Source organism: Ctenocephalides felis, unplaced genomic scaffold (assembly GCF_003426905.1).
Source record: "Ctenocephalides felis isolate EL2017-DRISC unplaced genomic scaffold, ASM342690v1 CF-g0.4_SCAFFOLD_00564, whole genome shotgun sequence".
Taxonomy (NCBI): domain Eukaryota; kingdom Metazoa; phylum Arthropoda; class Insecta; order Siphonaptera; family Pulicidae; genus Ctenocephalides; species Ctenocephalides felis.
The window spans coordinates 3,282-29,952 of record NW_020536718.1 but is presented as its reverse complement, the minus strand read 5'-3'; the positions used below and the strand labels follow the sequence as shown (position 1 = coordinate 29,952).

Here is a 26,671-nt window from a genome sequence, read left to right as displayed (position 1 = left end):
GTCTCTATCGGCATCACCACGAAATAAGAAGCCAGCGCAGGAAGGCGGGCATAGTTCCTAACTTATACTTGCAAAACTTATCAAATGTGTTCACTTGGATGTGGTCAAATCCTCAATGGGTAATAAGCTAAATATTATTTATTATATCATAATGTAAAGTACTAAATCCTGTAAAATTTAGCTGTTTATCAAAATCTGGTCGGTAAATATGAAGAATAGTTTAACTTTTTGTAACTTAAATAAATTTACTTATTGTTAGTAAAAATAAAAATAATTTGAAAGTTTTTTTTTCAAATTGTAAAGAAATACATGAAGTTAGATCTCGGTATTGACATGTAGCTATGTGATTTTCAAAAACTTTATAACAAATATCACATACTTTTATATTCAAGTTTGTCATTTCTATTCAATGGTCTTCTCTACTACAATAACTGCTCAGACAAAGTGGAAGTGCACATGCAGAACTGGATCATTTATTAATAAGCTCATTGCTTGTGATACAACTATATATTTGAACATTTTGAGATTTTGTATTTAATATTTTTTATTATATCAGTACCTTCAACGATTACTAATTCAAAATATTGAAATTGGTAAAGTAGTCACACCGTATCTGATACTGAACAAATTATTGAACGAAAAATGTTGTATAATATTCTTTATTATCTTGATAGAAGATTTTACAAGACCCTATATTTCCCATTACCTTATTAAATTTATTTATTGCCAGCTGCACCCCGACTTCATACGTGTGGAATTTGACATAAAAGTTAAAGAATATATAATGAATGTACAACTGTATATAATCTATGTTGCTAAATAATAAAGTAACCCATTAATAATTTATGTGAATCCGAATATTAAACTCAAATGCACTTAATTTATAATTATTTACCATTGCTACTTGAAGGTATAAAAAGCAGTAAAAATGTATCAAAATATTTGAATTGAGATAAAAAAAATTATATGATATAAGAGTATATACGATTTATTGAATTGAATAAGATAAAATTAAAAACATATATTATCAATTAAATATTTTATATTAATATTTTTATCTTAATATTTTTAGGTACTCTACAAGGATGTGCATCCGAACATAGCTATCAGCTCGCTATAAGAACTGAAGGAATGGTTCCAGATATTGTCAAATACCTTTCTTCAGATGACAGAGAATTGCAGATGCATTGCGCTAGCTGTCTTTTTAAATGTTCCGAAGATAAGGTAAAAAATAGCTATATAATTCCTATACAATAGTTTCTCTCAAAAAATCTCTATTTAACCCTTTCCACTCGGACGCCGCCGCTCCGCGGAATTAGCAAGGAATTAGCGAGTAGAAAGGGTTAAATTTAGAAGATTTTGCTTATTCATGGTAATAATAATAGGGTAGGTCGGGATATAAACGTTTACTTTGAGCAATTATATTGTGAAAACCAAATCAATTATATCACAAAATACACATATCAAACAAATAACTATATGACTATGCTCAGTAAAACTCCCAGATGATTCATCATTGTAGAATTGTGTTTTTTGCAATTTTTCAAAAATTTGTCACGTGGTCTTTTTTACGCAATAGAAGTAAAATCGGATGATCAGGGGGCAAACAAGTCCAATGTCTTATTTTTATTTAAAATAGCTGCATTATTCGACCAATGCAAAATATAATTTATAGGTACATTTTCATAGTGTTAACTCAGTTGTCTACAAAAGTTACTGTTATAAGTAAGAAATTAAATAATTAATTGTCATTGTCATGTCCAAAGGATGCGACTTCCATGATAACTTATAATTATATAATTGTTCTGTCTAAAACGCGAGTTGGCTAGCTAAGTATCATTACAATACTCATATAATAAGATAATTATGATCATTTGCGGGTTAAATACGTTGTAAAGTAATTCATTCTATGAATGCATTATACGTATATGCAAAACTACTTTTTACAAGTTTCCATAATGTCTTTATCAGTAGAATTTAAATAATTTATATTGCAGCGCTAATTGTAAGCACTTGAAGACAATGATTTACTTCAAAATTTTCCATAAAGAGCGTAGTGCCTAAAAATTGTAGAATACTAAGAACAATTTATTCAATATTCGGCACCTTGCATTTTTAAAGCGTATAAAAAATTAATTCTAAGTATCATTTGATTTGATCTTTGACGAACTTTAAAAGTGAACTAAAGGGTTAATATACGTATAAAATTAAGATAATCGTCCCACGGGCGATTATTACTGTCAGAATATATCATAAATAAAAAATGTCTAATGCTTATTATGCAATTATTTATTTTATCTGAATAGATTTTTCAAAGTAAATTTTTGTAGCTAAACTATAATACTACAATACACACATATCAGATTTAATGATAAATTAGAATTTATTTCGGCAATATTTGCTTATTATTTTTCTATGAAAACTATTGCTCTATCATATATCAACTATATATGTACATTTAAAATAAAATAATCATTATTAATTCACTTAAAGTATGTATTAGTATATGAATTGCATGTTTTATTGTCTTTTATGATTTTTTTATTTTAGTCGCAACGGAAAAAAACATAATATAGGTTGCATAATTGAATACATATAATTTTCATATTATCAGTGAAGACCATATATATCAAAATTTCTTACGTTTATTATTATATTGTGTTGTAAATATTCTTTTCTGCTTGTTTTTATAAACTGAATTGCAAAGTTAAAATATTTATTTAAAGTATATAAGTGAGCTTTAGAACTTTAGCCAGAATTCAAATTAAAATCTGAATTATTTTCGATATACAAAAAAGTTAAAAAAAAAAATTTGAAAAAAAAAATTGAAATAAATTTTCAACGTTGAAAACGTAAAATAAATCTATGACTTCATTTTTTACATTTCTATTTTTTATACATTTCATTGGATATATTCTCAATATCGCAACTAAAACAAATCGTTTAATCAAAAATTGATTAAATTATAATTAAATTAAGTCATAGATTTATTTTGCGTTTTCAATTGCATCTTTTAATGAAAATTCACATTTTGTTTTCTCCAAAAATTGGAGAAACTAATTGATGATCATTATATCATTGATTTACATGATATAGCTATGTAAAATTAATCTTTTATAATCTTAATATGATCCAAAATTCGATTTCGGCAATAAAAATATGAATTTTAAAAACATGTATCTATTATATATCAATTAGATATTGTTATCAAACGTAGAAGAGTTTTATGTTCACTCATTATCAGTGCCAACGATCCTTTCATAATCTCTATATCTATAACTATATTGAAACTATTTCATATTGCATCGCAGGAAAATTCCCCTAATTTTATCAACAGTCATCACCACCATGCTCCAATTTAAAAGGCATTAGTCAGCCTTCAGATTTTAATTTACAATTATTAACTTCCCGTAGGGTAAGTTATAGTAATCGCAAAAAAATCGAAAATGAAAATTTTTATATATCTTTACGTTTCAGAGGTTTCTGAACATTTTGGCATACCTTAGAAAAAATGGATGTATGTGTGTGTGTGTGTGTGTGTGTGTATGTGTGTGTGTGTGTGTATGTATGTATGTGTGTGTATGTATGTGCGGATACAAATTTTCGTCGACGATTTTGGGAACACGGGTCAACCGATTTGAATAATTCAAAAAACATTTGATTTGTATTGATAAGGAGACGTGCTGATTAGTTTTTGGCGAAGGCAGGTCTAGCCGTTCCGAAGATACGGGGCAAAAAGTGCCGAAAACGGTAACTCAGTTTTGAGAGAACGGAGCGTCCAATTTGAATAATTCAAAAACATTTCACTTGTATTGACAAGATGAAAAATCGATAAAATTTTCATGAAGGTAGGTCTAGCAGTTTCGGAGATATGGAGGAAAAAGTAAAAAATGAGCCATTTGGCGGTCAAAAATGATCATTAGACATATGCTCATCAAATTATCAGATATTTATAGCATGAGATTAAAGATCATTAGACAATTATGTTTACAATTTGTTAATCATTCATGAGATTTTAACAATAAGTATACAATTTGTAAACATTTCATGGGTTCCGTACAATGCTTATGCGTTAGACAGCGACGCGGCGCTTACGCGCTTTATATTTTGTCCCTATGCAGTTACAGCAGTACGATTGCTTTGAAAAGAAAGTTCAGATCTTCCACAATATGTCAAAATAAAAAAAAAAAATTTCAAAAAAAAACAAAAAAAAAATTAAAAAAAATTTTTTTTAAAAAAAAATTTTTTCAAAAAAAAGTAATTTTGTCCAATTTATAGTTTCTCAAAAATCTTATTTTTCAAAGTAATTTTTTTTTTCAAAAATGTTAATCGTTTTGAAAAAAAAAATAATTTTGGTACGGGAAGTTCCAGCAATTTGCCTTAAGGCACGATGCCTTAATTGCCTTAAGACAGAATTACACTTACAGCTAGTTGTAAAAATGATGATTTGTAACATTTAATGCATTAAAAACAGGAAACACGTATATTGATTAGAAGAGCTGGAGGTTTGGAACCATTAGTGGCAATAATAAAAGATCGAAAATTGCGAGATGATAAACCATTGATAGCTGCGGCGTCCGGAGCAATATGGAAATGCGCTGCCAATGACGACAACATAAATAAGCTGGATCAGCTCGGGACAGTTTCGGTAAATATAAATTTAATGGGTAAAGCTATCAATAAATCAATCAAATTAAATTAATAAAATACTAAAATGAATAAATTATTTCAATTCAGTATTTAGCGACATGCGCTTGTTAAATTTTAATTATTCAATGCTCATTTTAAGCTCTTTTAGTTCAATTTATTTATTCATTTGACATCACATATGTATATTGCACTATAGAGAAAATTACTATTCAGCGACGACTGTTTTATGCAACTTTGAAATACGTGTGGTGAATATGTCTATATTACAGATATATATATATATATTATATATATATATATATATATATATATAAGCGTTTAACTTTTTAACTTACAAATACAACAAAATGTTCTGTTGAGTATTGTAATGTTGAATAATATAATTGATTTAAATCTAGAAAGAAAGATCGCTACCTTAGTTCCAAAAAATTAAATTGATGAAAACAAGACTTACAACAAAATTGTATGAAAATAATACATTTAATGCTGTTTATAACATTTGTTAATATTTTACATCTTTTATCAATAATTTTGTATGTGCGTATTAAGTCTCTCCTTCGATAACTCAGGTTGTTGGGTTGTAATTTAACCCTTGTAGCTGTGGAATTTATGTATTTGTTGCAGTTCTAATTACGCTATTGATTTGTCACTAAATTCTAATTGAAGAAGATATATTTATTGATTATTTACTACACATGTTACGCGGATTTTAGGTTTAGAAGTAAGCAAAATTAGTCCCATCAAACTCTTTGCTTCCCCCTCTATAAGGGTAGCAACTTTTCGGTGTAAAAGCTTAATGCCATGAAGATTGCTGGCCAATATAACAAAATGAAAATATGTTCGAACAGATTTTCAACATTTTGTTGATTTGAAAAAATTTAGCTGTAATATTTTATTTTACCTCCTGCCAACATTCTTTGGGTTATTTAATCAACTCGTATATATTTACAAATAACTATATGTTCATAAAACTTGATTCAAATAGAAGTTTATATTTGGACATTAAACATTTCACTCCGTTCTTGAATTTAATAATGAAGATTAAACGATTAAATACAGTTTTAAAACACTCTGATAGAAAATATATTCTCATATATTATTAACTCATGATAGCTTAATCAAATAAAACGTGCCGGAGATTATTGAGGTTCAAAATACAATGACACATACGATAAGATTTTGTTACTCCATAAATAGATTGTTTATGAATTTTGATTATTATATTTAAATTCTATGTCATGCAGCGTAATAATGAGCTACACTAACACAAACTGGACGACTTGGTTAGTAGCAAATATAAAATGTTTGTGTAGTTTTCTTGTATGATGAAAATATCATTAATTGAATTAGTCTCAATATATATAATTATTTTAATTACATTATGTGAATTGGCTATATACTATCTAACTTTGAAACAGAAAGCGTGTATGAATGCGCTTAGACATTGAATGAGTAATTTATTTATGAGTAATAATTATAAGTATAGATAACAATTCATGGTCGATAAGTTATGATATTTGAAATATTTAGTATATCATTAAGCATAATTAGCTATGGATATGAATATTTTATATAAATTTCAATTTCCTACATTGCATAAAAAATGGAATGTTGTTGTAAACATATTTTTTTGTGTTATTTCGATTATTTTATAATTATTTTCGATTTTTATAAACAGGCACTAACTGCTTTATTAACTGAAGAAAACGAAGACGTATTAACAAATGTTACAGGCGCCTTATCAGAAATGTTACGATTTAAACACAACGTAGATAACTTGAGACAAGAAAGAGGAATACCTCATTTAGGTAAATAATAGAAATTAAAAGTATTGATATCAATTTACCCCCAAAATATTCGAAATACTCAACCGAAATATTAATCAAAATAAAAAATGATTAATAAATGTGATGTCACATGTCTGATCAGGCTTACCAGGCTGGTAGGCTGGATCTCAGATTTGCCGGAGCAAATAAAATATAATTAAATTCCTCGTAGGCTTGGTGGGTTCTACGCGTAGCAATAATATTGTTACGAACAAAGGATAATAAAAAAAGTATTTTCATACTATGATGGTGATGAAATATGGATTAGTTATGAGAAAACTGTTATATTAGTAATTTATTGAACATGGTTGGAATGTCTCAGGGCCGATTCTACCGTAAAATAGACCAATGTTACGCAGGAGATATACTACATAGCGCTTCTCATATAGAATGGTACTAAATACTTTGAAAATGCCATGTATTTGCTGCGCGATCAGACGTTCTACACATACAATGCAACTTCGCTTATATGTTATTATATAGGGTGGCCCATTTAAAAACTGGAATTTATCGATAGCAACTTGCCTATAGGCCACCCCGTGCGGAATTCGAAGTTGCGATATATGGAAAAAAAACTAAGAATTTTGAGACCTTTCCAACAATGTATAATACTTTATATGTTTTCCTTACAGAAACATCTAAACCGTAAGATCACTAGATCACTAGGACCACTAGATGGACCACCCGTTATTACACCACAAAGATGCAGTTATGATAACATTGTTTCTTTTGAATTTGTGCGTTTTCTAGGTTAGGTTTTCTATTTGGTTAGTACCATTCTGTGTAGCCACTGCGTAATATTGGTCTATTTTACCGCAGAATCGGCCCCTCAACTCAAACTTGTATTCATGTACATACAAATCGTATACATTTATATGTAGATTTTTGTTTAAATATTCAATATTCAAGGCAGAAACTTTTTCGCTAAATTATCCACGTCTGAATTTTTGTTTTTTTTATTAATATCCTCACTCGATGCCTCACTAAAATAATGTATTTCCTTTAATGTAAGATTAAGTAGTATATTATCCCGAATAAAATTATCTACAAGGGATTTATGTAAATAATTATAACATATTTATATTTGAACAAAATTAAATAATTCTTATTACAATTTTTGCAAATGTTCAAAGAAGAAATATTTTTAAATGTTTGTGAATTTATATATGTAGTATTCTTTTTTGATTCACAGTGTCTTTAATACGAGGCTTACGGGCATTTCATATATAGCTGTCTCTACGGAAATCCTCCAAATTGACGTAATATGTAATGCATATTTTCTTTTAAAAAATTCTTAATTTATATTCAAGTTGCGTTGAACAGTATAATATAAGGTTTCGCATAAAAATATAATGTAAAAGTAAAATGTTTACATATCGCAAAAAATGATCAAACATGAAATCTACACAAAAACCACATTTTTTGAACAATTTTTGACATATTATTAGGATATATTTTATTCATTTTACGCACGCGATTACAATGCTATAAAAATTTACAGTTATACTAACAAAGATTTGTCAATTTCCTCGAAACCCTGATCTGAAATATCGAGTTTCCAGTGACGCGATGATCTTTTTTATTACCGATTTAGTACATCTCAGAGACGTCAAATTTACAATTACTATTCGAAGGTATAATATTACAAATAAAGTAAATTCTTGTTGGCATAATCAGCTATCCAGTCAGCTTGATGGGTTTCCGCAAAGATAGGCATACTAAAAATAAATTTCTAAATTTAGCCAGCCTATCACAATTAGAATTCTATATATAATATATACTAATAAAATTATAAATTTTCAACACAAATTAGATAATATTTGTGCTATGCTTTTTTGAGCATTTTAATTAAATTCCCGTAAACCTAATGTTGAATAGATATATATTTAGTGGACCCACTCATTTCAGTGAACCTATTGAAGAGTATACATAACCCATTACTTGAGAATGTTCCACTTGCATTAGCCCAGTGTGCCAAAGAACCGGATGCCATGGCCATCATTGAAGAAATGGATGGCGTTCGATTAATATGGTCAATTTTGAAAAATGTCGATGTGAAAGTAAAAGCAAACGCCGCTTGGGCTTTAAGACCGTGCATAGAAAACGCTACGGTGAGTTTCGATTCAATTCCAATTCATAATAGAAAACTATATTTCATATAGGTACTCATTATCCGAATAATTAATATAACCAAAATTTAAGTATATAAAGCTGCGTAATCGAGTAATTAAGGATCAGCATAGGATTACGATATATTGAATACAGGAACTAGGGGCTATTTGTAATAGAGATAACTAGTAGGCGTTTTTCAATAGGGTTTTAAACTATTTTTTTTTTGTCTCTATTGGACCTGTAAACTGTCCTGCAAAATATTGTCATATTTTACTTGATTTGGTAAAAGAATTTCGTATTCAATAACAAATGAATTACTTTATTTATTAGAGATTATAGAAACGTAATAAATACTATCTATCTAAAGTTTTTTAAATGTTTTCTGAAGTTTATTGTTATTCAATCTATTCAATATTTCCTGAAGTTTGTTGTTATTCAATCTATTGACATTCGTACTTTCTGAAGTTGCACATTCAATTTAATTTAATTTGATTAAAGTGATACCAATGTTTTTATGTACAAATTTTACGAGAGTGAATCTCTGGTTAACGAATTGATTATCTGCAAATTCCCATGAAGTTATACATCTATACGTTATACTTTTCTTTATGGTATGAAATGTACATATCGATAAGACATTCTACGTTATAGATAACCTTGAAGAAAATCACAACAGAGTAATGAAAATAATATTGAGTATATATCGTCAGAATAATATTGATTTACTTTATTACTACATTTTATCGAAAAAGGAATAAATATAAGCAGTGAAAGCATATGTAATCAATGCACGTATTGAATCAACTAAATCAATTGATCAGTATGTGCAGCTCAGAATTTTATAGTTATCCAATATTCTATTTAATTTTTTATTTATGCTATATATGCAATATCAATTAATTTAAATGATATAAATAATGAAAGAATACAAATGAAAAAAAAACGATTTTTCATGCACTCGTCTTCATATTAAATACTGTAATACCAGTTCTAACATCCGAATTTGATGATAGAGAAATAAACTGAAACAAAACTCTTAACACGTTGAAGACCGCGAGCCCACGTGTGGGCAAACGATATGTGATTTATTTGTACATGGTTTATATTGAAAGTATGCACAGTAGCCAATCATCAGACTCAGTAAATTTGAATTATTTTAAATTATTATATAGGGTAGAGAGGAGCTTAAAGGTCCGCGCGTAAAGAAGTCCTCCATATCTCAAAAACAAGTGAAGCTAAGAATTTTTAACAACAATACTTGAAGGTGGTTAGATAAAGATGTGTGCGTAGCCTCAAATCAATTAACGTCACTATCAGAAAATAACCGCCCATGTGCGAAAATCTATAACAAAAGTATTTTCTTCCGTTGTTAGTTAATTTGGTTGTGAGCACTGTTGCCTAGTTTACAAGAATTTAATAGAATTTTAAGCATACGTTATTCAACAGATGTTTTTATATAATCTCTATAATTGCTTACATGTGAAATGGACCAACTGAACCTTTATTCTGGCAAAAGCGTAAACAATAAAAAATAGTAAATAAAAATGTAAATTCAGTTAAAACAAAAAAATTTACAAAGAATAAATTAAAATTATAGTTATTCCAACTCTGTTGATAAATATTTTTGTTGACATACCCGATCTAGGTTATATACAGTGTTATCTTTGTAAAACACCAGTATCAAATAAATATCCCGACATAATTAGAAGAAGACGCAATAGCATTAGTAGAAAGTGAAGAAGAAGAGTTAGTAAAATTAAGACAATGTAAAACGGAGTAAATAATGTCTTGAGCTAGAATTTGAAATGTTGATAAATTAAAAAAAAATAATGTAGAATATAAAATTTGAAATGTTGTAGGTGGTTCAATGCTCTATGTAAGCGAGGCTGAGAAAAAAAAAGAGTTGCAAAGTTACAAAAATGTGTCCACAAAATTTATATTTTGCATTGGTTGAATATTTAGCTATTAGTTCGTGAAATCCCTTTCAAATTAAAATTAAGACATTGCATATGTTTGCCGTGTGGCTGCCTCATTTTACCCCGCCAATGGGGTAAAAAGAAGCAGATGATGAATTATAGAAAAATAGTAAAAAATAGAAAAAAGAATTTTACTGAATATGGTAAGATAGTTGTTTGTTTGATATGTTTTAAGAGTTGCGATGTAGTTCATTCAGTTTAGACAGTGTAACTGTCAGTCAAAAGTAATGTTTTTTTATGCAATCCTCACATGTAAAACACGATTTTCAACGCAGTCTTCAACGTGTTAAATTAAAATTGTATAATAAGTATACTTTCTTTTAGAACAAAATCAACAGTATTTTTAGTGAATCATTTTTGATACATTTTACTATATAATGTACAAAAAACGCAAAGTCGTACCTTTTCAGTAGCACTGTTTCGAACAATTATATAAATTATAGAAATATGTAATTCTTTTGCTTTGGGGAATTATCGGACAAACACAAAATATAAAAATAAGATACTTTTGAAATATCTTTCATAATATGAGAAGAAAGAATAGTTCTTTCTCGCAGGATTCAGGCGAAATGGTAAGAAGCTTCGTAGGCGCTCTAGAACTGGCCGTATCGCTTCTAGATTCAAAAGACACTCGAGTACTCGCCGGTATTTGCGCTGCTATCGCCATCATCGCGACGGACGTTGAAAATTTGGCCGTTATGACTGATCACGGAGTTGTAGGAAAATTGGCAAGATTAGGTTTGTTGTAGATGCAGCATATGCATCATTTACAAAACTCTATTTCACACAACACTTTCAATACGCTATTATTGGCAAGAGCACTTGAATGAATTATAGAAAGTTGGCCTATTGTATATATATATATATTATATAATTGTACATATAAAGTTATATTATAAACCAATACATAATAAGAAAGCCATTATTAAATTCACTCAGTATTTCATCAAATAAAGACTATAATTTTCTGTATAAAAAATATCAGATACTCTCTACGTTTTATTCTTCATTTAACATATAAGTAATATATTTAATGACAATTAGATTTTGTCTATAAATGATACCATTATACGCCAATTTAGAGTATTACTTTCACATTTAAAATGCACGAGTAAAACGAAAATAATTTCACTTTTCATCAATAAAATTAGAATTGACTGGATATAGTCAAGATTTTGATAAAGGGCAAAAAACTGACACAAACATTTATATAAAACTCAATTTGCAAAATTTTTAGTCAACATCCATCGAGAGAAGAACAACAGCCAGTTGTTTTAATACAAGGGAACTTAAAGGGTCTCCCTGCAGCCCTTAAGTATTATTGTATTAGAACAACTTTATCAATAATTGGAAACTTTAAAGATATTGAATTTAGATAAAACTATAATTATAGTAATAACTAATTGTGGGAGACTGTTTTCAAGAGTTTGCATAATATTACCATTCATATTATGGGTGTTTATCATTGGTAAGGTGACCATACGTCCCGGATTGGCCGGGAGAGTCCCAGAATTTAGATAAAACTATAATTATAGTAATAACTAATTGTAGCAGACTGTTTTCAAGAATTTTCATAATATTACCATTCATATTATGGGTGTTTATCATTTGTAAGGTGACCATATGTCCAGGATTGGCCGGGACAGTCCCAGAATTTAGATAAAACTATAATTATAGTAATAACTAATAGTAGCAGACTGTTTTCAAGAGTTTGCATAATATTACCATTCATATTATGGGTGTTTATCATTGGTAAGGTGACCATACGTCCGGGATTGGCCCGGACAGTCCCAGAATTTAGATAAAACTATAATTATAGTAATGACTATTAGTAGCAGACTGTTTTCAGGAATTTGCATAATATTACCATTCATATTATGGGTGTTTATCATTGGTAAGGTGACCATATGTCCCGGATTGGCCGGGACAGTCCCAGAATTTAGATAAAACTATAATTATAGTAATAACTAATAGTAGCAAACTATTTTCAGGAATTTGCATAATATTACCATTGATATTGTGAGTGTTTATCATTGGTAAGGTGACCATATGTCCCGGATTGGCCGGGACAGTCCCAGAAGTTAGATAAAACTATAATTATAGTAATAACTAATAGTAGCAGACTGTTTTCAAGAGTTTGCATAATATTACCATTCATATTATGGGTGTTTACTATTGGTAAGGTGACAATACGTCTCGGATTGGCCGGGACAATCCCGATCTTCCGCCTTGTATCCCGAATTTTTTAAAAGCAATATTTGTCCCGGTTTTAGGTGTTTTGTCCCGGATTTTTAAAAATGTTTTGTTCATCAATATTTATATATAATTCAACTTAAAAATTTGAAATCTCAAAGAAAATCCGATAGTTGCATATAGTGCTTTATCGCGTGCCTGAGATTCCGCCTAGTGGCGATTAGTCAAATGCTTACAAAAATCATTTTCTTAATTTATTTTCAGTTGGAACCACTGATGAAGGGTTACGAGAGTATTTAGCAGACGCTATTGCTAACTGCTGTGGTTGGAGCAATAATCGAATTTTATTCGGTAAGTTGGGCGCGATTACACCATTGGTAGCCTATATGGCTGCAGCGGACCAGCCTAGAGTTCATAAAACTACAGCTCTTGCTTTGTGTCGCCTGAGTGAGGACCCTTTCAACTGCATCACCATGCATCAGGTAAAGGATATAATTTATTACATCTTGTATTCAAATTACTGTCACAACTATATGGGTATGGTAAAGATGATATATCTTTTTATCAAACAGTATAGATATCATATTTACACTATAGATCTTATACGACATAAATTATGTATTCGTAATTTCATGGTTCAAAGTTGAGAAATGTAAAGATTATTTAATTGGCGGGCTCGCCCGTAGGTAAGCGGTTAAGAGCGACGGAACTTGTTTCAGAGGTCCCGGGTTCGATACCCCTTTCGAGCAGCCTGTTGTCAGGCAGCAGTGACAACGATTTTCACTTGGAAATATAGATAGCAATATGTGTTTCCAAGTAAAAACAGCCCTCACCCGGCATTTCTGCACCATACTCGCCCTATAAATAATTGTAATAATATATCATATAGAGATGTGACAACTGATTGGGTTGCCATCTGTCAAACAGACTAGTATTAAGTCAAAATCAACACAACAGCTTATAGGACTATTAGGTTCTGATTGCTGTTCAAAAAAATAAACAAAAATAAAAAAATTGCTCTCCCAACTATATTGGTCAGGTAAAGATAATATATTTTTTTTATCAAACAGTATAAATATCATGTTTAAACTATAAAACTTTTGCAGCATAGATTAGGTTCTCGTGATTTTACGATTTTTCAAAGTTGAGAAATGAAAAGATTATTTGACTTCTTCTCATAATACAATATTCTTTGCAATTTAGCTTACATATTTTTATTTACTATGTATCAGCTTGTTAAGTCTTTCCTTCGATGAACTCAGGTTGTTAGGTTATAATTTAACCTTTCTAGCTACATAATTTATGTATTTGTTGCAAGTTCTTATAACACTAATGATTTGTCACCAAGTTCTAATTGAAGAAGATATACTTATTGAGTGAGAAAAATAAGTCCGATCCAAATCCGCTACCCCTCTACAGGGTAGCAACCATCTGGTGTAAAAGCTCAATGCCATGAAGATTGCTGCCTTCATGGCCAATACATATAATAAAATGATAATACGTCCAAATACTTTGAGAATTAAAATCACCATTGTCAAAATTTATTTATAGTATTTACATCATTCTAAAAATTGGTTATATTTTAGATTTGTTCAAAATGATTAGTTCATATTTTGCAACAATCAATGAATAAATCAAAATATGAAGCATTCGTATATGCAATTCTGAATATTCACATGAAGTACATTTCACGTTTTTCAATTATTAATATTTTCGATCTAAATATAGCACATGCCTTCGCGCTTTTTTGTGCGCAGAATAATTGTATTTGTCAGAACCATTTTGCTTGTTTATTATTGTATTTTTTATTTCGAACAAAAATATATTCGTATATTTTTAGTACATTCGTCAATCACAGAGTAAGTTGCGCTTGTAAGATATCGGATGAAAAATATGGGTTTATTTTACAAAATTGAAAAATGGTATTACTACATTTTTTTCTTTACTGCTTTGTTAACATAAGCATATATAATATATATATTAAATATAATTTAAAAATAGATTAAATTCAATGAACATGTAAATATTAAAAAGCAAGAATAGTTTTTCATGGAAAATATTATTAATAGCTAAATTTTGATTCTTATTGACCAAGTATATTATTTTCACATATGGGGAAGTTTATGCAACTTGCCTTAAGGTAAAACGCAATTCACAACTACTTATTTTATATAGTCAAAATATATTAAGCAACTTGACATTATAGAACATATTTCGTTTTTATTCAAAAATTTCAATTCAAACAGCTTTATAAACATGACGAATATATTCGTAAATAACCAAATTCCGCCTTTTCTATATGACGAGTGTATTCGTCAATCATAGTTAACTGGTTAAGCTGGTTTGAACTAATAAATAATAATAATAATAATAATGCGTAGTAATATTTTTCATGATTTTGACTTTAGACCAGCCGTTTCCAACCTTTTTTGCACCGCGGCCCCTGTTCTAATAAAAAAAGTTCTTGCGTCCCCCCTTAATTTTTTCAACAATTCAATTTTGAAAATCCTCTACTGATATTATCACACTACAAATTAATATGCAATATTATGTAAAAATATGCATATAAACTTTTTTATATCATCTCTAAAGCGTTGGGTTATTTACAAAAATATTATTCTGGAAACAGATGTACCAGCAATATGCTCAAATTGATTGAAATCACAAAATTATTTTCAAAATATAAAAAATATAAATATTTTCAAAAAGTATGAATAAAAAATAAAAATAACTACAAAAAATAAATACAATATTTATTTAAAATCTGTATTATCACAAAATTTTTAAAACAACTCTACACATAGTTATATGTTGTACTCTATTACAGTTCTGTAAGTACATTTTGCGAAAGTAATATGACAATGAAGTATCGCGTAGAGAAAGCTATCAATAAGAAATCAAACGATCTTCTGTTTTTTACTTGCTAAATAATGCAGTGATGTTATTTCATTTCATTCATCGAACGATGTGATATTCTTCGCGAAAATATTCATTGTTCTCTGATAAATATTTTTCAAACATTAAAACTATTATATTACGATCACCTCATTGCGAATCAAAAATTTGTATGGCTTATATTTGAAAAAAAAACACTATAGTAATCGTGCAAAATATGTAGTGAATATTTCGAATGTCTTTTTAATTGGAAAAGATAATGAGAATATGTGTTGTCTTCAAAAAAGCCGAGTGCATCAAAAACAATATCATTGAACGATGACGTTTTGGAATAGTTTAACACTTTTTTATTAAATTGTTTTTACATAGTTCGGTGAAAATAATTGTTACACCTATTACAACAAATACATAAAATATGTTTTTAAATAACCGTAAATAGCGTAGTTATATTATGCAAATATAGGTCGACAGCAATCATTTGCAAAAAAGTTAATTTCGATTCCAAGAATGTGTATTATTCAGTTATTTTCCAATACAATTAAAACTTACGTATTTGCAAAAAACATACCATTTAATATAAACAATAATTAGATTTCATAAGATTTTATATAAACTACATATGTGGCAATTTAATGTTTAGTATTTATAATATGCTTAAAGTTCCAATAAAAACGAAGAGAGAAACACGAATAAAAAAGAAGTTTGACATTGACACGGTATACCAGTTTCTTGTTATGAACATTTAATGCAACCTTGGGGAAACACGGGTTTTTATAAATTTGATGTAATCGGTGATCATGATAAAACATCAAATTATTCAACATTGCAAGACATGCTAGCGATGTGCAAGTTTAATTGCCAACATATCCAAAGTAAAATGCAGAAAGAAAAATCGCAAAAAATATTTTCATTCATTACCACCTCTCTCAAATTTTTGCTATGGTTGGAAAAATTTACAAACATTCGGCTCGAACGCAATTAAACCTTGAACAAATTCTATTAGGATGAAGTAGAAAATCAAAAAATATGCAAATATAAAATCGTTAAATCTTCTATGCATTTTCCTGAATTTTATTGGATATTCAGTATATATCATCACTTGATATTGTAAATATATAGTTAAAAAATAATAAGCTAATAAGCATTTTGTTTTGTCAAAATAATGATTTATCTAACGTTATATCTAGTATCTGAGTTCTATCAAAATCCTAGAAGAGTAAACCTGGGGTTCTCCTTAATGGCAACTCTCGAAGACTCCTCAACTGTTAATTATATATTCGAAATCAAGTAAAATCCGTTAAATACGTAATATCAAGTTGAAAACATAAAAAATTCCATTCTAGATCGTTTCTGAATTTTATATTATTAATAAGACAAATGCATATAGAATAAATAATGTGAATTAAATTTTATATATCTCTATTTTATATTCATAAATATAATTTTGAGATTTAGAAACAACGACATATATTATTCCACTATTTTATGTAAAAGGAAGCAGAGATTGAATAATATTATTAGATAAACTGAAAAGCAAACAGATGATAACACTACAATAATAGAGTTTTGTCATATCAATAAAAAATGTTTTACGGTGTTTACATCGCTTATTCTAAAAATATTTACCAAAATTCAGATATCATGATCCAATTCTCGAAGTATAAAAAATGCTCTCGGGAATTCCGAACAAACCCACACCATAAATAGTGAGAGATTATTGATTATTTATATTTCATTCTCAAAAAGATATTACGTATAACAATAATTCCAAAACTATACATGCTATTGGTCAATTTCATGTTATTTTTAATTGCAGAAATAGTTGCATAGAGAAAGTTGCGTGTAGCTCATTACAGCTTTTTAAAGAGCGTTATTTTCTTTCCGCAATAAAAAGCAACAACAACGTATTTTTAGCCAAAGGAGAAAATGCCTTTTCATATAAATAATACTTATTCGAAAATATTTCAGAAACAAAAAAAAATCATTTTTAATTCGACTATACATGTTCATTTACAATTTCAGAAGAAAGCTTCGTACCAAACTCTACATGAAGTAATCACTTAAACCACTTAAGGGGGTATTCTACTGTAGAAGCATGAATTTTGCCCGGTTTTTGAAGTGCTGTATAAAGGAAACAAATAATATTTTTACGATCGATTTTTTTATCATTTGTTTATTGATATTTTATTATTACATAAAAAAATTATTAAAGGAAAAAATTAGAATTCACAAAGTTATGAGCAGTCAAAGTGGGGGCTCAAAAAAAAAGAGGGTGTCCTGGCGTGCATGATTCCAACCCTCCTGGTGATCCGAAACATAAAAAATAGATGGATTCTTAATTATTATAGATGCCGCTATCGTATGAACCTTGGATAAGTTAAAATAAATATTTTTGTTCGAATGGCGGCAGTTTGAAAAAAAAAATTTTTTTTCATGTTTTTTTTAACAATTCCGAATTTTTAAAAAATACTAAATGAAAAGTTATAGTTTTGGGAAAGGTCCATGCGATAAAGCGATGTATAGAGAAGATCCTCTCCAAATTTGAAGTAAATCGGTTCATTAGAACTCGAGATATCCTTACCGCCAGTTCGAAAAAAGTAGTTCCGAGAAAAACGCGTTCAAAGTTTTGAGACTCGGTCGGACCCGAACCGAGGCCACGTCACTAAAACGGATATAACTCAGGAAATAATTGTAATTTTGAAAAATCCTTTTAATGACATATTTCTGAATAACTAAACTTTGAAAATATAAAGAAAAAAATTTTTCGATTTTTTCAAAATTCTACAGTAGAATACCCCCTTAAAGTATCAAATTGTGCAAACTTTACAAATTTTGATTAAGAAAGATTTAATTATATTTAAAAGTAAGCTCATTATATAAACAAATTGCATTTACTAAATTATTCTTTAATAAAGACTTTTTATATTATTTTTTGCCCGCATATCTATAAAGCTGCTTTCAATACGAAGAATTAAGTGGTACAAAATCATGCTATCTTTCAAATTTATTCAAAAGATGCTTTTTAAAAACTCTTAAATTAATTCACTACTTCAAATATTCCTCTACTAATTGCAAGTCAAAGTAAATTAATATTTTTCAAAATTAAAATTTTTCAAATGCATTTTTTTCATTTTTTACAGAGCATAAAAATCAAGAAAAAAATTGCCTCATGTTTTGATACAATATATTAATCCCCTATGGGCCGAATTTTTGTTTCACATGAAAAAAATAGGGAAACAAAAAGTGACTTATTAAAAACTTACATATACAAATGAAAGAAGATCATTAATAATAAATTTACACAAAGAAAATGTTATTTTCCCAATCAATGTACAAACACTAGTAGCCAGTAATAATTTAAAAATTTATAAATATATATTTAAGTTTATTAATAATGCTAAAATTAATTTATAAGTTAATTATTCAATAAGAATTTGCAGTAAACAATTGTATAAATGGCATCTGGCCTTATGATGTATGTCAAAAACTACAAAAAAAGCCTAGTAAAGGTCATAAAATTGATATTGGATGTCTTGACAACGTTATAGAGTTGAGATTTATACGTCGTCTCAAAAAAATCCATAAAATTATTTGGTAAAATTTCAAAAAACTTGCAATGTGACTATTATCTAATATTTAATTTTGCTATTTCTATCAGTTAGAACAGAACTGAAATAATTCAAGCCTTTGCATACGATTACCCAAAAATTTTAAAAATCAACAGTTATAACAATCACTGTTTAATATAATTTTAAATTTTCGTTGATCAAAATAAATATATATCTAACATATCGAATCTAATATATAAGTTTCATCAAAATCCCAAAAGAGTTAACCTGAAGTTCTCTTTGTAAATGTATTTAGAATATTACACATAATCAAATGTTGAAAATTTAAAATTAAATTTAAATGTTAACGGAAAATTAAAATTTATTCTTCCAGAGTGGTGTGGTTCCATTTCTATTGGAAACGGTCAGTTCTGAAGACACAGCTTTGCAAGACGCGTCTGCAGGTTGCTTATGCAATATAAGACGCCTGGCCTTGGCCGCCGAGAAATTCAAATTAAGACTTTAATGCTATTAAAAGTTACAAGCATTATCTTTCAGTATTTTTTGTACAAGATTTCTAATTATTGCATTTTACAGTACGTTCTGGCCTGAAATTATTATAACTAAAAATCGGTTACTTTCTTGCATTTTGAGCTGTTTTGTTTGAGAAATTTGAACAATTTGAATTGATTTTAGATATATTGATATTTTTTCAGTAATCGATTGAATATTTAATTTAATGAGCTTCAACTAATTAATATAAAATAAAGTTCATATTGTTATTGTAGATCTAATTTAATTATCACCAACATGTTATTTCATTAATTAAAATTTTTAAGAGATTTTCATAATTATAAAGTTGAAAATTTGTAAACAAAATATATTTAAAAAAAATAGTTCGTGGGATATGGAAATATTTATAATTGTTAATTTATTTGTTAAAATAATTAAATAGATTTCAACAATTCAGGAACTCCGCTTCTAGCTAACATTTAAATTAAATTACTGCATTATCACATTATATGTACTTGGTATAATAAGTAGAAACTTCAAAAGTTTGTGTTTTCAATAATGTTCCGCATATGAGGAAGTTTCAATAGCGTGAGAACTAGAGCATGGCAAATTAATGAAGAATATATCAATACCACAAAGATGTATGAATTGCAGCAAAGCTAGGACTTAATAAATGGATTCAGTATTATTGAAGCACCGCATACAAGTTACAAATAGTTGTGTAAATAATTTTTGAATAATTCTGAAAGGACAACTAACAAATTGTAGCTGAAAGTGTATTTTTATGGGATTAAATATAAACTTATGTACAAAATAAAATCTTATTTTTTTGCATAGATTATCTTCTACGACCAAGAAAGAGAGACAGTGATAAAATAGATATATCTAAAGAGTGCTACACTAGTTCGCATTAAATAATTAAAACGCAAGGATTTCATTTGAACCCTTCGATCATAAAATTGTCAAAACCTTTAGAACTACTACTCTTTAGAACACAAGTCTTATGTTATCAATTGAAATTAGTTTTGTTTCTTTGCTATGTCGATTCAATTTCAAATATAATCAATTAATAAAGAATTTTATTTGTATATTTGCTCCATATTTGTGTTTAGTTTGGAATCAAAATTGTTAAAGAACATGTAAATAAATATGTATATACTATGTATATTAGAGTGGTCCTTAATTTGGACATTTTCGAATTTCCTTGCTCCCAAGGGCTCAAATGGTTCCAAATTGCTAAAAAACAATTCTCTGAAAGTTTTAGCTTTTAATATTAACTTTTAGATAGTGCGCAATTCAATCAAATTTCGTATGGAAATAGCATGGAAATTTTTTTGAATAATTTGTAATATAATTAAAAAATGTTAACAGCGCTTATTGTACTTCTTGCTCTTATTTACCAGTATAATTCAGATAAACGTTTCATTAATTATAAATATTTCCAGGACGTACTAATCCTTCTGGTGTCAATTTAAATTATGAAGAGCTTGAAAGCTTCTCATATTTCTAGACTTGTATAATCATTTTAACAAATTGACTGGAATGAAAAAGATACCGAGATCAAATCCCAGTACTTTATATAAAATGAATCGGAACAAGTACGATAGAGCAGAGCTTAAGGTCCGCGGGTAAAAAGATCCATCACCGATAAGTCAAGATAAGTTAATTTTTTTTAACAATTTTTGAAAGTAGAGGGAAAAGATCGAAAGTAAACGGATTTATTTGAAAATCTATTGCAAAAGTGTTTTCTTCCGTTGTTAGTTTTTTTTTTGGTTGTGAACACTGTTGTTTAGTTTACGAGATTTGAATATAATTTTTAAGTATACGTTATTAAATTGTTTTATGAGATGCATTGTTAATTTTGTATTAAATTAGATTATATCAGATTAGATTAGATTCAACAGCTTTTATATGTACCTTTATAAAAGCTTGCATGTGGATAGGGTAAAAAGCACCATCGGAGCTTTTATGCTCGCAAAGTTGTGAACAAGAAAAAATAGCAAATAAAAAAGTAAATTAACTTAAGAAAATAAATTTTACAGAAGATAAGTTAAACATATAGTTATTCTAACTCTGCTGATAAATATTTCTGACAAAATACTAGATCAAGGTTATTTACAGTGTTATCTCTATAAAAAATGTGCCAATGAAATTTATATTTTACATTGGTTGAATAATGTAGCTATTATTCGTAAAATTCCTTTAAAATTAAAAATAAGACATGAAATCTGTTTGCCCCCTGGCCGTCACATGTTACCCAGCCTATGGGGTAAGAAGGACTAGGTGAAAATTTTGAGAAATAGCAAAAAACACATTTCTACAATAAACAATTAGCTGGGAGTTTTACTGAACTTAGATACATAGTTGTTTGATATTTGTTGTGGTGAGAATATAATTTCTCAAAGTCAAATTGGACCTTTGTGCCCCGCACTACCCTATTGTAGAACATTGAATTTATTAGTATACACAAAAATAATGTAAATGGTTAAATGCTATAAGGGCCACGTGAAAAAATGTTGCACCAAAAACTTTCTTTTAGAATATTTTAGGTTTGATTTCACTTGCAGTACTTATATTAAAAACTTCCACAAATTCTCAACTGTTTTATTTAGTTTATAAAAAAATGATGCGTGACAGACAAACGAATAAGAACACAAATATGATTACCTGTTTGAAAAGGGCTTTACATTAATTTCTACTCGGCAAAACATACTACGATTATGATTCCATTTTTTTATGTATATAAACAAGTATGTGACATCAAAAACCTGTGCATGCGCGTGTATGCATGATGATCGAATTTATTCGTTAATATAAAGTCGAGAATGCGCCTTATTGAGCACTCTATCTAAGGAGAGAGAAAGTGGGTCGTTTATACTGAATCTCTGTACATTTAACTATGCTTTCTGCTTGACCAATCATTACAACAAACACTTTCAACATTTCAAAAAGATGCAAGTTATATATTACTTTCACATAATATCCATAAAATTATTACCTGTACACAACAAAAACAATCAGACAACTACAATACATAAGCACAAAGGTAGATGGAATTACTAGAATTAATATATGGAATAATATGGAACATCGTAATATTTATTTATATCAGCTAGTAAGTTGCAGTGAATAATTATAAAATAATGCAAATAACGCTTCCGTGAAAACAAGAATGCAGTAAATGATTCGATGATCAGATCATGATTAATCAAATCGACGATTCCACCTATAACTCAAAAGTATAGTAAAGTATAATTCCTTAACATAAGACCAAATAAACTTTCACATAAAAAATAAACTAGTAAAGTAGGAAACTAAAGCACAAATAAATTCGTGATAAGTGCGCAGTTTCAATATCTCATTTTAAGTATAAGTTTGATGAATATACAAATAAAACTGGTCAAGCAATAATTTATGTGCATTTTAATTTATTATATATATATATATATATATATATATATATATATATATATATATATATATATATATATATATATATATATATATATATATATATATATATATATATAATCATTAGCAAGTGGCGCGTAGTATGTATAGAGCAATCAAGTAGAATAAAACAATTTTAAATCTGACGAATACGATTAAATTTTTTTCTTTTGAATTGTGAATAATTTGAACAGATATACTTAATAATTCAACCAGTTCAATTTAAAATAGTCATATCGGTATCCAATATTCTTAAGTAATTCCATATAATCTTAAGTAATTCAATATTCTAAATATGCAGAAGAGCTATTGGTTCATCAGTCTAAAAATTTATCATACTACTATTTTATGTATAGAATTTACAAACTCAAATTCATCATCAAATTAGTTGAAACAATGGCTTTAACTGCCAAAAATCTATCGATATCACATTCACGAGGCAACTACCCTTTCATATAGATCTATGAAAAGCAAATTTCACATGAAGATTCATTTATATACATACTCTTGGGTCTTCACCTACACTAAAAGTTGAACTGAAAAACTCACATAAAAAATCAACTTGAAACAACCTCAGAAAACTATATCGTCTTTTGGGATCGAGATCAAATCTATAATGAACTATTAGTATACAAAACCATGCTATAACATACGTGGACATACGGCATCCAGTTTTGAGGTTGCGCTAATAAAACTAACTTAATCATAATTCAAAAATTTCAAAACAAAATTTTGAAAAGTTGCCTATCAGCGCCTGAATATGTCCTAAACTGGCTTGTGCATCAAGATACCAATATATTCACCGTTTAAGAAGAAATAGTACGATTTGCAACCAGACATAAAGAATGATTGAGGTCTCATCCCAATCGACTAGAGAAAAACCTTTTGGCTATTAACATCCCAAAGAGGCTAGAAAAAACACACGCGCTAACTCTGCAACATAGATGAAATTTAAATTAATATATATTTTATTCTTTTTTCTTTTTGTTTACTTTTGGGCGTAACCCTCATTGAATTGTACTTTGTATTAAGTATAAGTTGCACGGGCTACTCCTACTAATATCATTTGCTTATCAGATGGCATTTAACTAAATATATTATCTTTAGATTTACTAGATGTCCATTAGAGATAGTTGTGAATTATATGTTTTGGTTGTTTAAACAGCAATCAGAACTATATGTATGTTCTATAAGCTGTTGGCTTGTGAATTTTTTACCTAGATAGAGTTATTAGAATGCAAACCAGTAGTTGATCATTCTCTATCTGATGGAATTTTATTAGATTTTTTATCTACTCTCGATGAGATATATATTGCAACAGACGATAATAATTACATATTGATATTTTTTATAAAAAATGTTTTCTGAGATTCAGAATGCAATTTTAAAAACCAAAAACAATCTTTTTAGTGGCTCTATCATATTATCAAGTTGCACTAGTACTATAATAGGACAATATATAAAATTGCATTGGCGTTATTGATGGAGAGAAGTTTTTTTAAAAAAAACTACGATATATTTAATTGTGGGCTCGCCCGTAGGTAAGCGGTTAAGAGCGATGGGACTTGATTCAGAGGTCCCGGGTTCGATACCCACATCGAGTAGCCTGTTGTCAGGCATCAGTGACAACGATTTTCATTTGGAAAAATAGATAGCAATATGTATCCAAGTGAAAATAGCACTTGATCCGGGTTTTGCTGCACTAATAAGAAGTCAGCCCAATTAGATAAATTCTAATAATAAAGTCATCAAATATGGATGGATTAACCATTGGGTTACCATCCAAAAAATACGAAGTAAGGAGAAGTTTCAGCTCAACAGCTCATAGGTCGTAAGGCTCCGGCTGCTGTTAAATATGAGAGTAACAAAAAATAAAATAAATGTATAATTTCAATATTATTTAAATGAAAAATTGGTCTCGCCCGTAGGTAAGCGGTTAAGAGCGACGGGACTTGTTTCAGAGGTCCCGGGTTCGATACCCACTTCGAGCAGACTGTTGTCATGCAACAGTGACAACGATTTCATTTGGAAATATAAATAGCAATATGTTTCCAAGTGAAAATAGCCCTCACCCGGCATTGTTGCACCAAACTTGCCCTATTACAGAGATTGTAATAAAAATTTATCATACAGAGATGTGACAACTGTTTGGGTTGCCATCTGTAATAAAAACAAACGTAGTTTGTAAGATATTAATCACAACAGCTCATAGAACACATAAGTTCTGATCGCTGTTCAAATAAAAAAATTTAAAAAAAATAATAATAAATAAAAAACCTCTTGGCGTTGCCTAAAAGCTGTCTGATGAGTAATAATAGCAAATAAACTTATTGAATATCTTTCCAAATAACAAGATATCGCTATTAATAAAGGTAAAGTACATAACAACTCTTGCACATTAGACGTACTGACGTGTTATTTATAAAAAAAACGATTTAAGACTTTTTCACCTTCGAGCACGAATAAGAGTTACCATTTATGAATGGTTTGTGCAAGAATAGTGGTGTGTCACTAATGCGATTGTTGATGAACGATACCCGTTCTAAGCCTTGAACTAGATTATGTAACTTCGCATTATCAAATCGGATTCCATGCCACTGCACAAGCTGATTACAAACACCTCAAGTAATTCATGGGTATATATGCAGTTACACATTCATATTTGTAATAATAACAATAATAATAATAATAATAATAATAATAATAATAACAATAACAATAATAATAATATATATATATATATATATATATATTTAATTTTTAAAATTTTCATATATATATATATATGTTACAAATTTTAAATCTCCAGCACAATCCTTTATTCATTTTTATTGTGTACAAACAGTATAGTGGAATATTTCAAAATATCTTTCTCTCGAATTCATTTTCGATGGGTATTGTTCAATACCAAAACAAAAGATGATTCTGAATGCATAGACCAAATGCACCATTGCATATATATACAAATATATATATATATATGTATATATATATAAATTTATTGCTCTCAGGGGCTTAAATGCTTCCAAATTGATAAAAATAAATCTCTAAAAGTTTTAGCTTTTAATATTAACTTTTAGATAGTGCGCACTTCAATCAAAGCTTCGTATGGAAATAGCATGGAAAAGTTTCGAAAATTTTGAAAATGTTTTTAGGTATAACTTAGCGACAAATGCATTAAAAGTGACAATTCGTGTCATCTTTTATTGAAAATTCGACGCACTATAAAACAAGTTTTTCTATAATTTGTTTTGTAGAGCGTCGAATTTTGAATAAAACTCATTCATTTGTTCGCTAAGTTATATCTAAAAAAACATTTATAAAATTTTTGAAAATTTTTCAATGCTATTTCCATACAAAACTTTGATTAAATTGCGCACTATCTAAAAGACAATATTAAGAGCTAAAACTTCTAGAGATTTTTTTTCATCAATTTGGAAGCATTTAAGCCCTTGGGAGCAGGGAAATTCAAAAATGTTCATATTAAGGATCATTATTACACATGCAT

General features: G+C 28.5%; 1 protein-coding gene across 1 annotated transcript; it reads left to right on the top strand.

Moving 5' to 3' along the window:
- Nucleotides 1-67: 67 nt before the first annotated feature.
- On the top strand, nucleotides 68-19,804 carry LOC113366232 (armadillo repeat-containing protein gudu; the record flags this gene model as incomplete). The annotated part of the gene is made up of 8 exons (XM_026607807.1): nucleotides 68-119; nucleotides 1,073-1,224; nucleotides 4,475-4,648; nucleotides 6,329-6,458; nucleotides 8,385-8,587; nucleotides 11,122-11,302; nucleotides 13,022-13,239; nucleotides 19,595-19,804. Coding segments are annotated over 8 exons (1,242 nt in total), but the record flags the coding sequence as incomplete, so codon positions are not given.
- Between the last annotated feature and the right edge of the window lie 6,867 nt (nucleotides 19,805-26,671).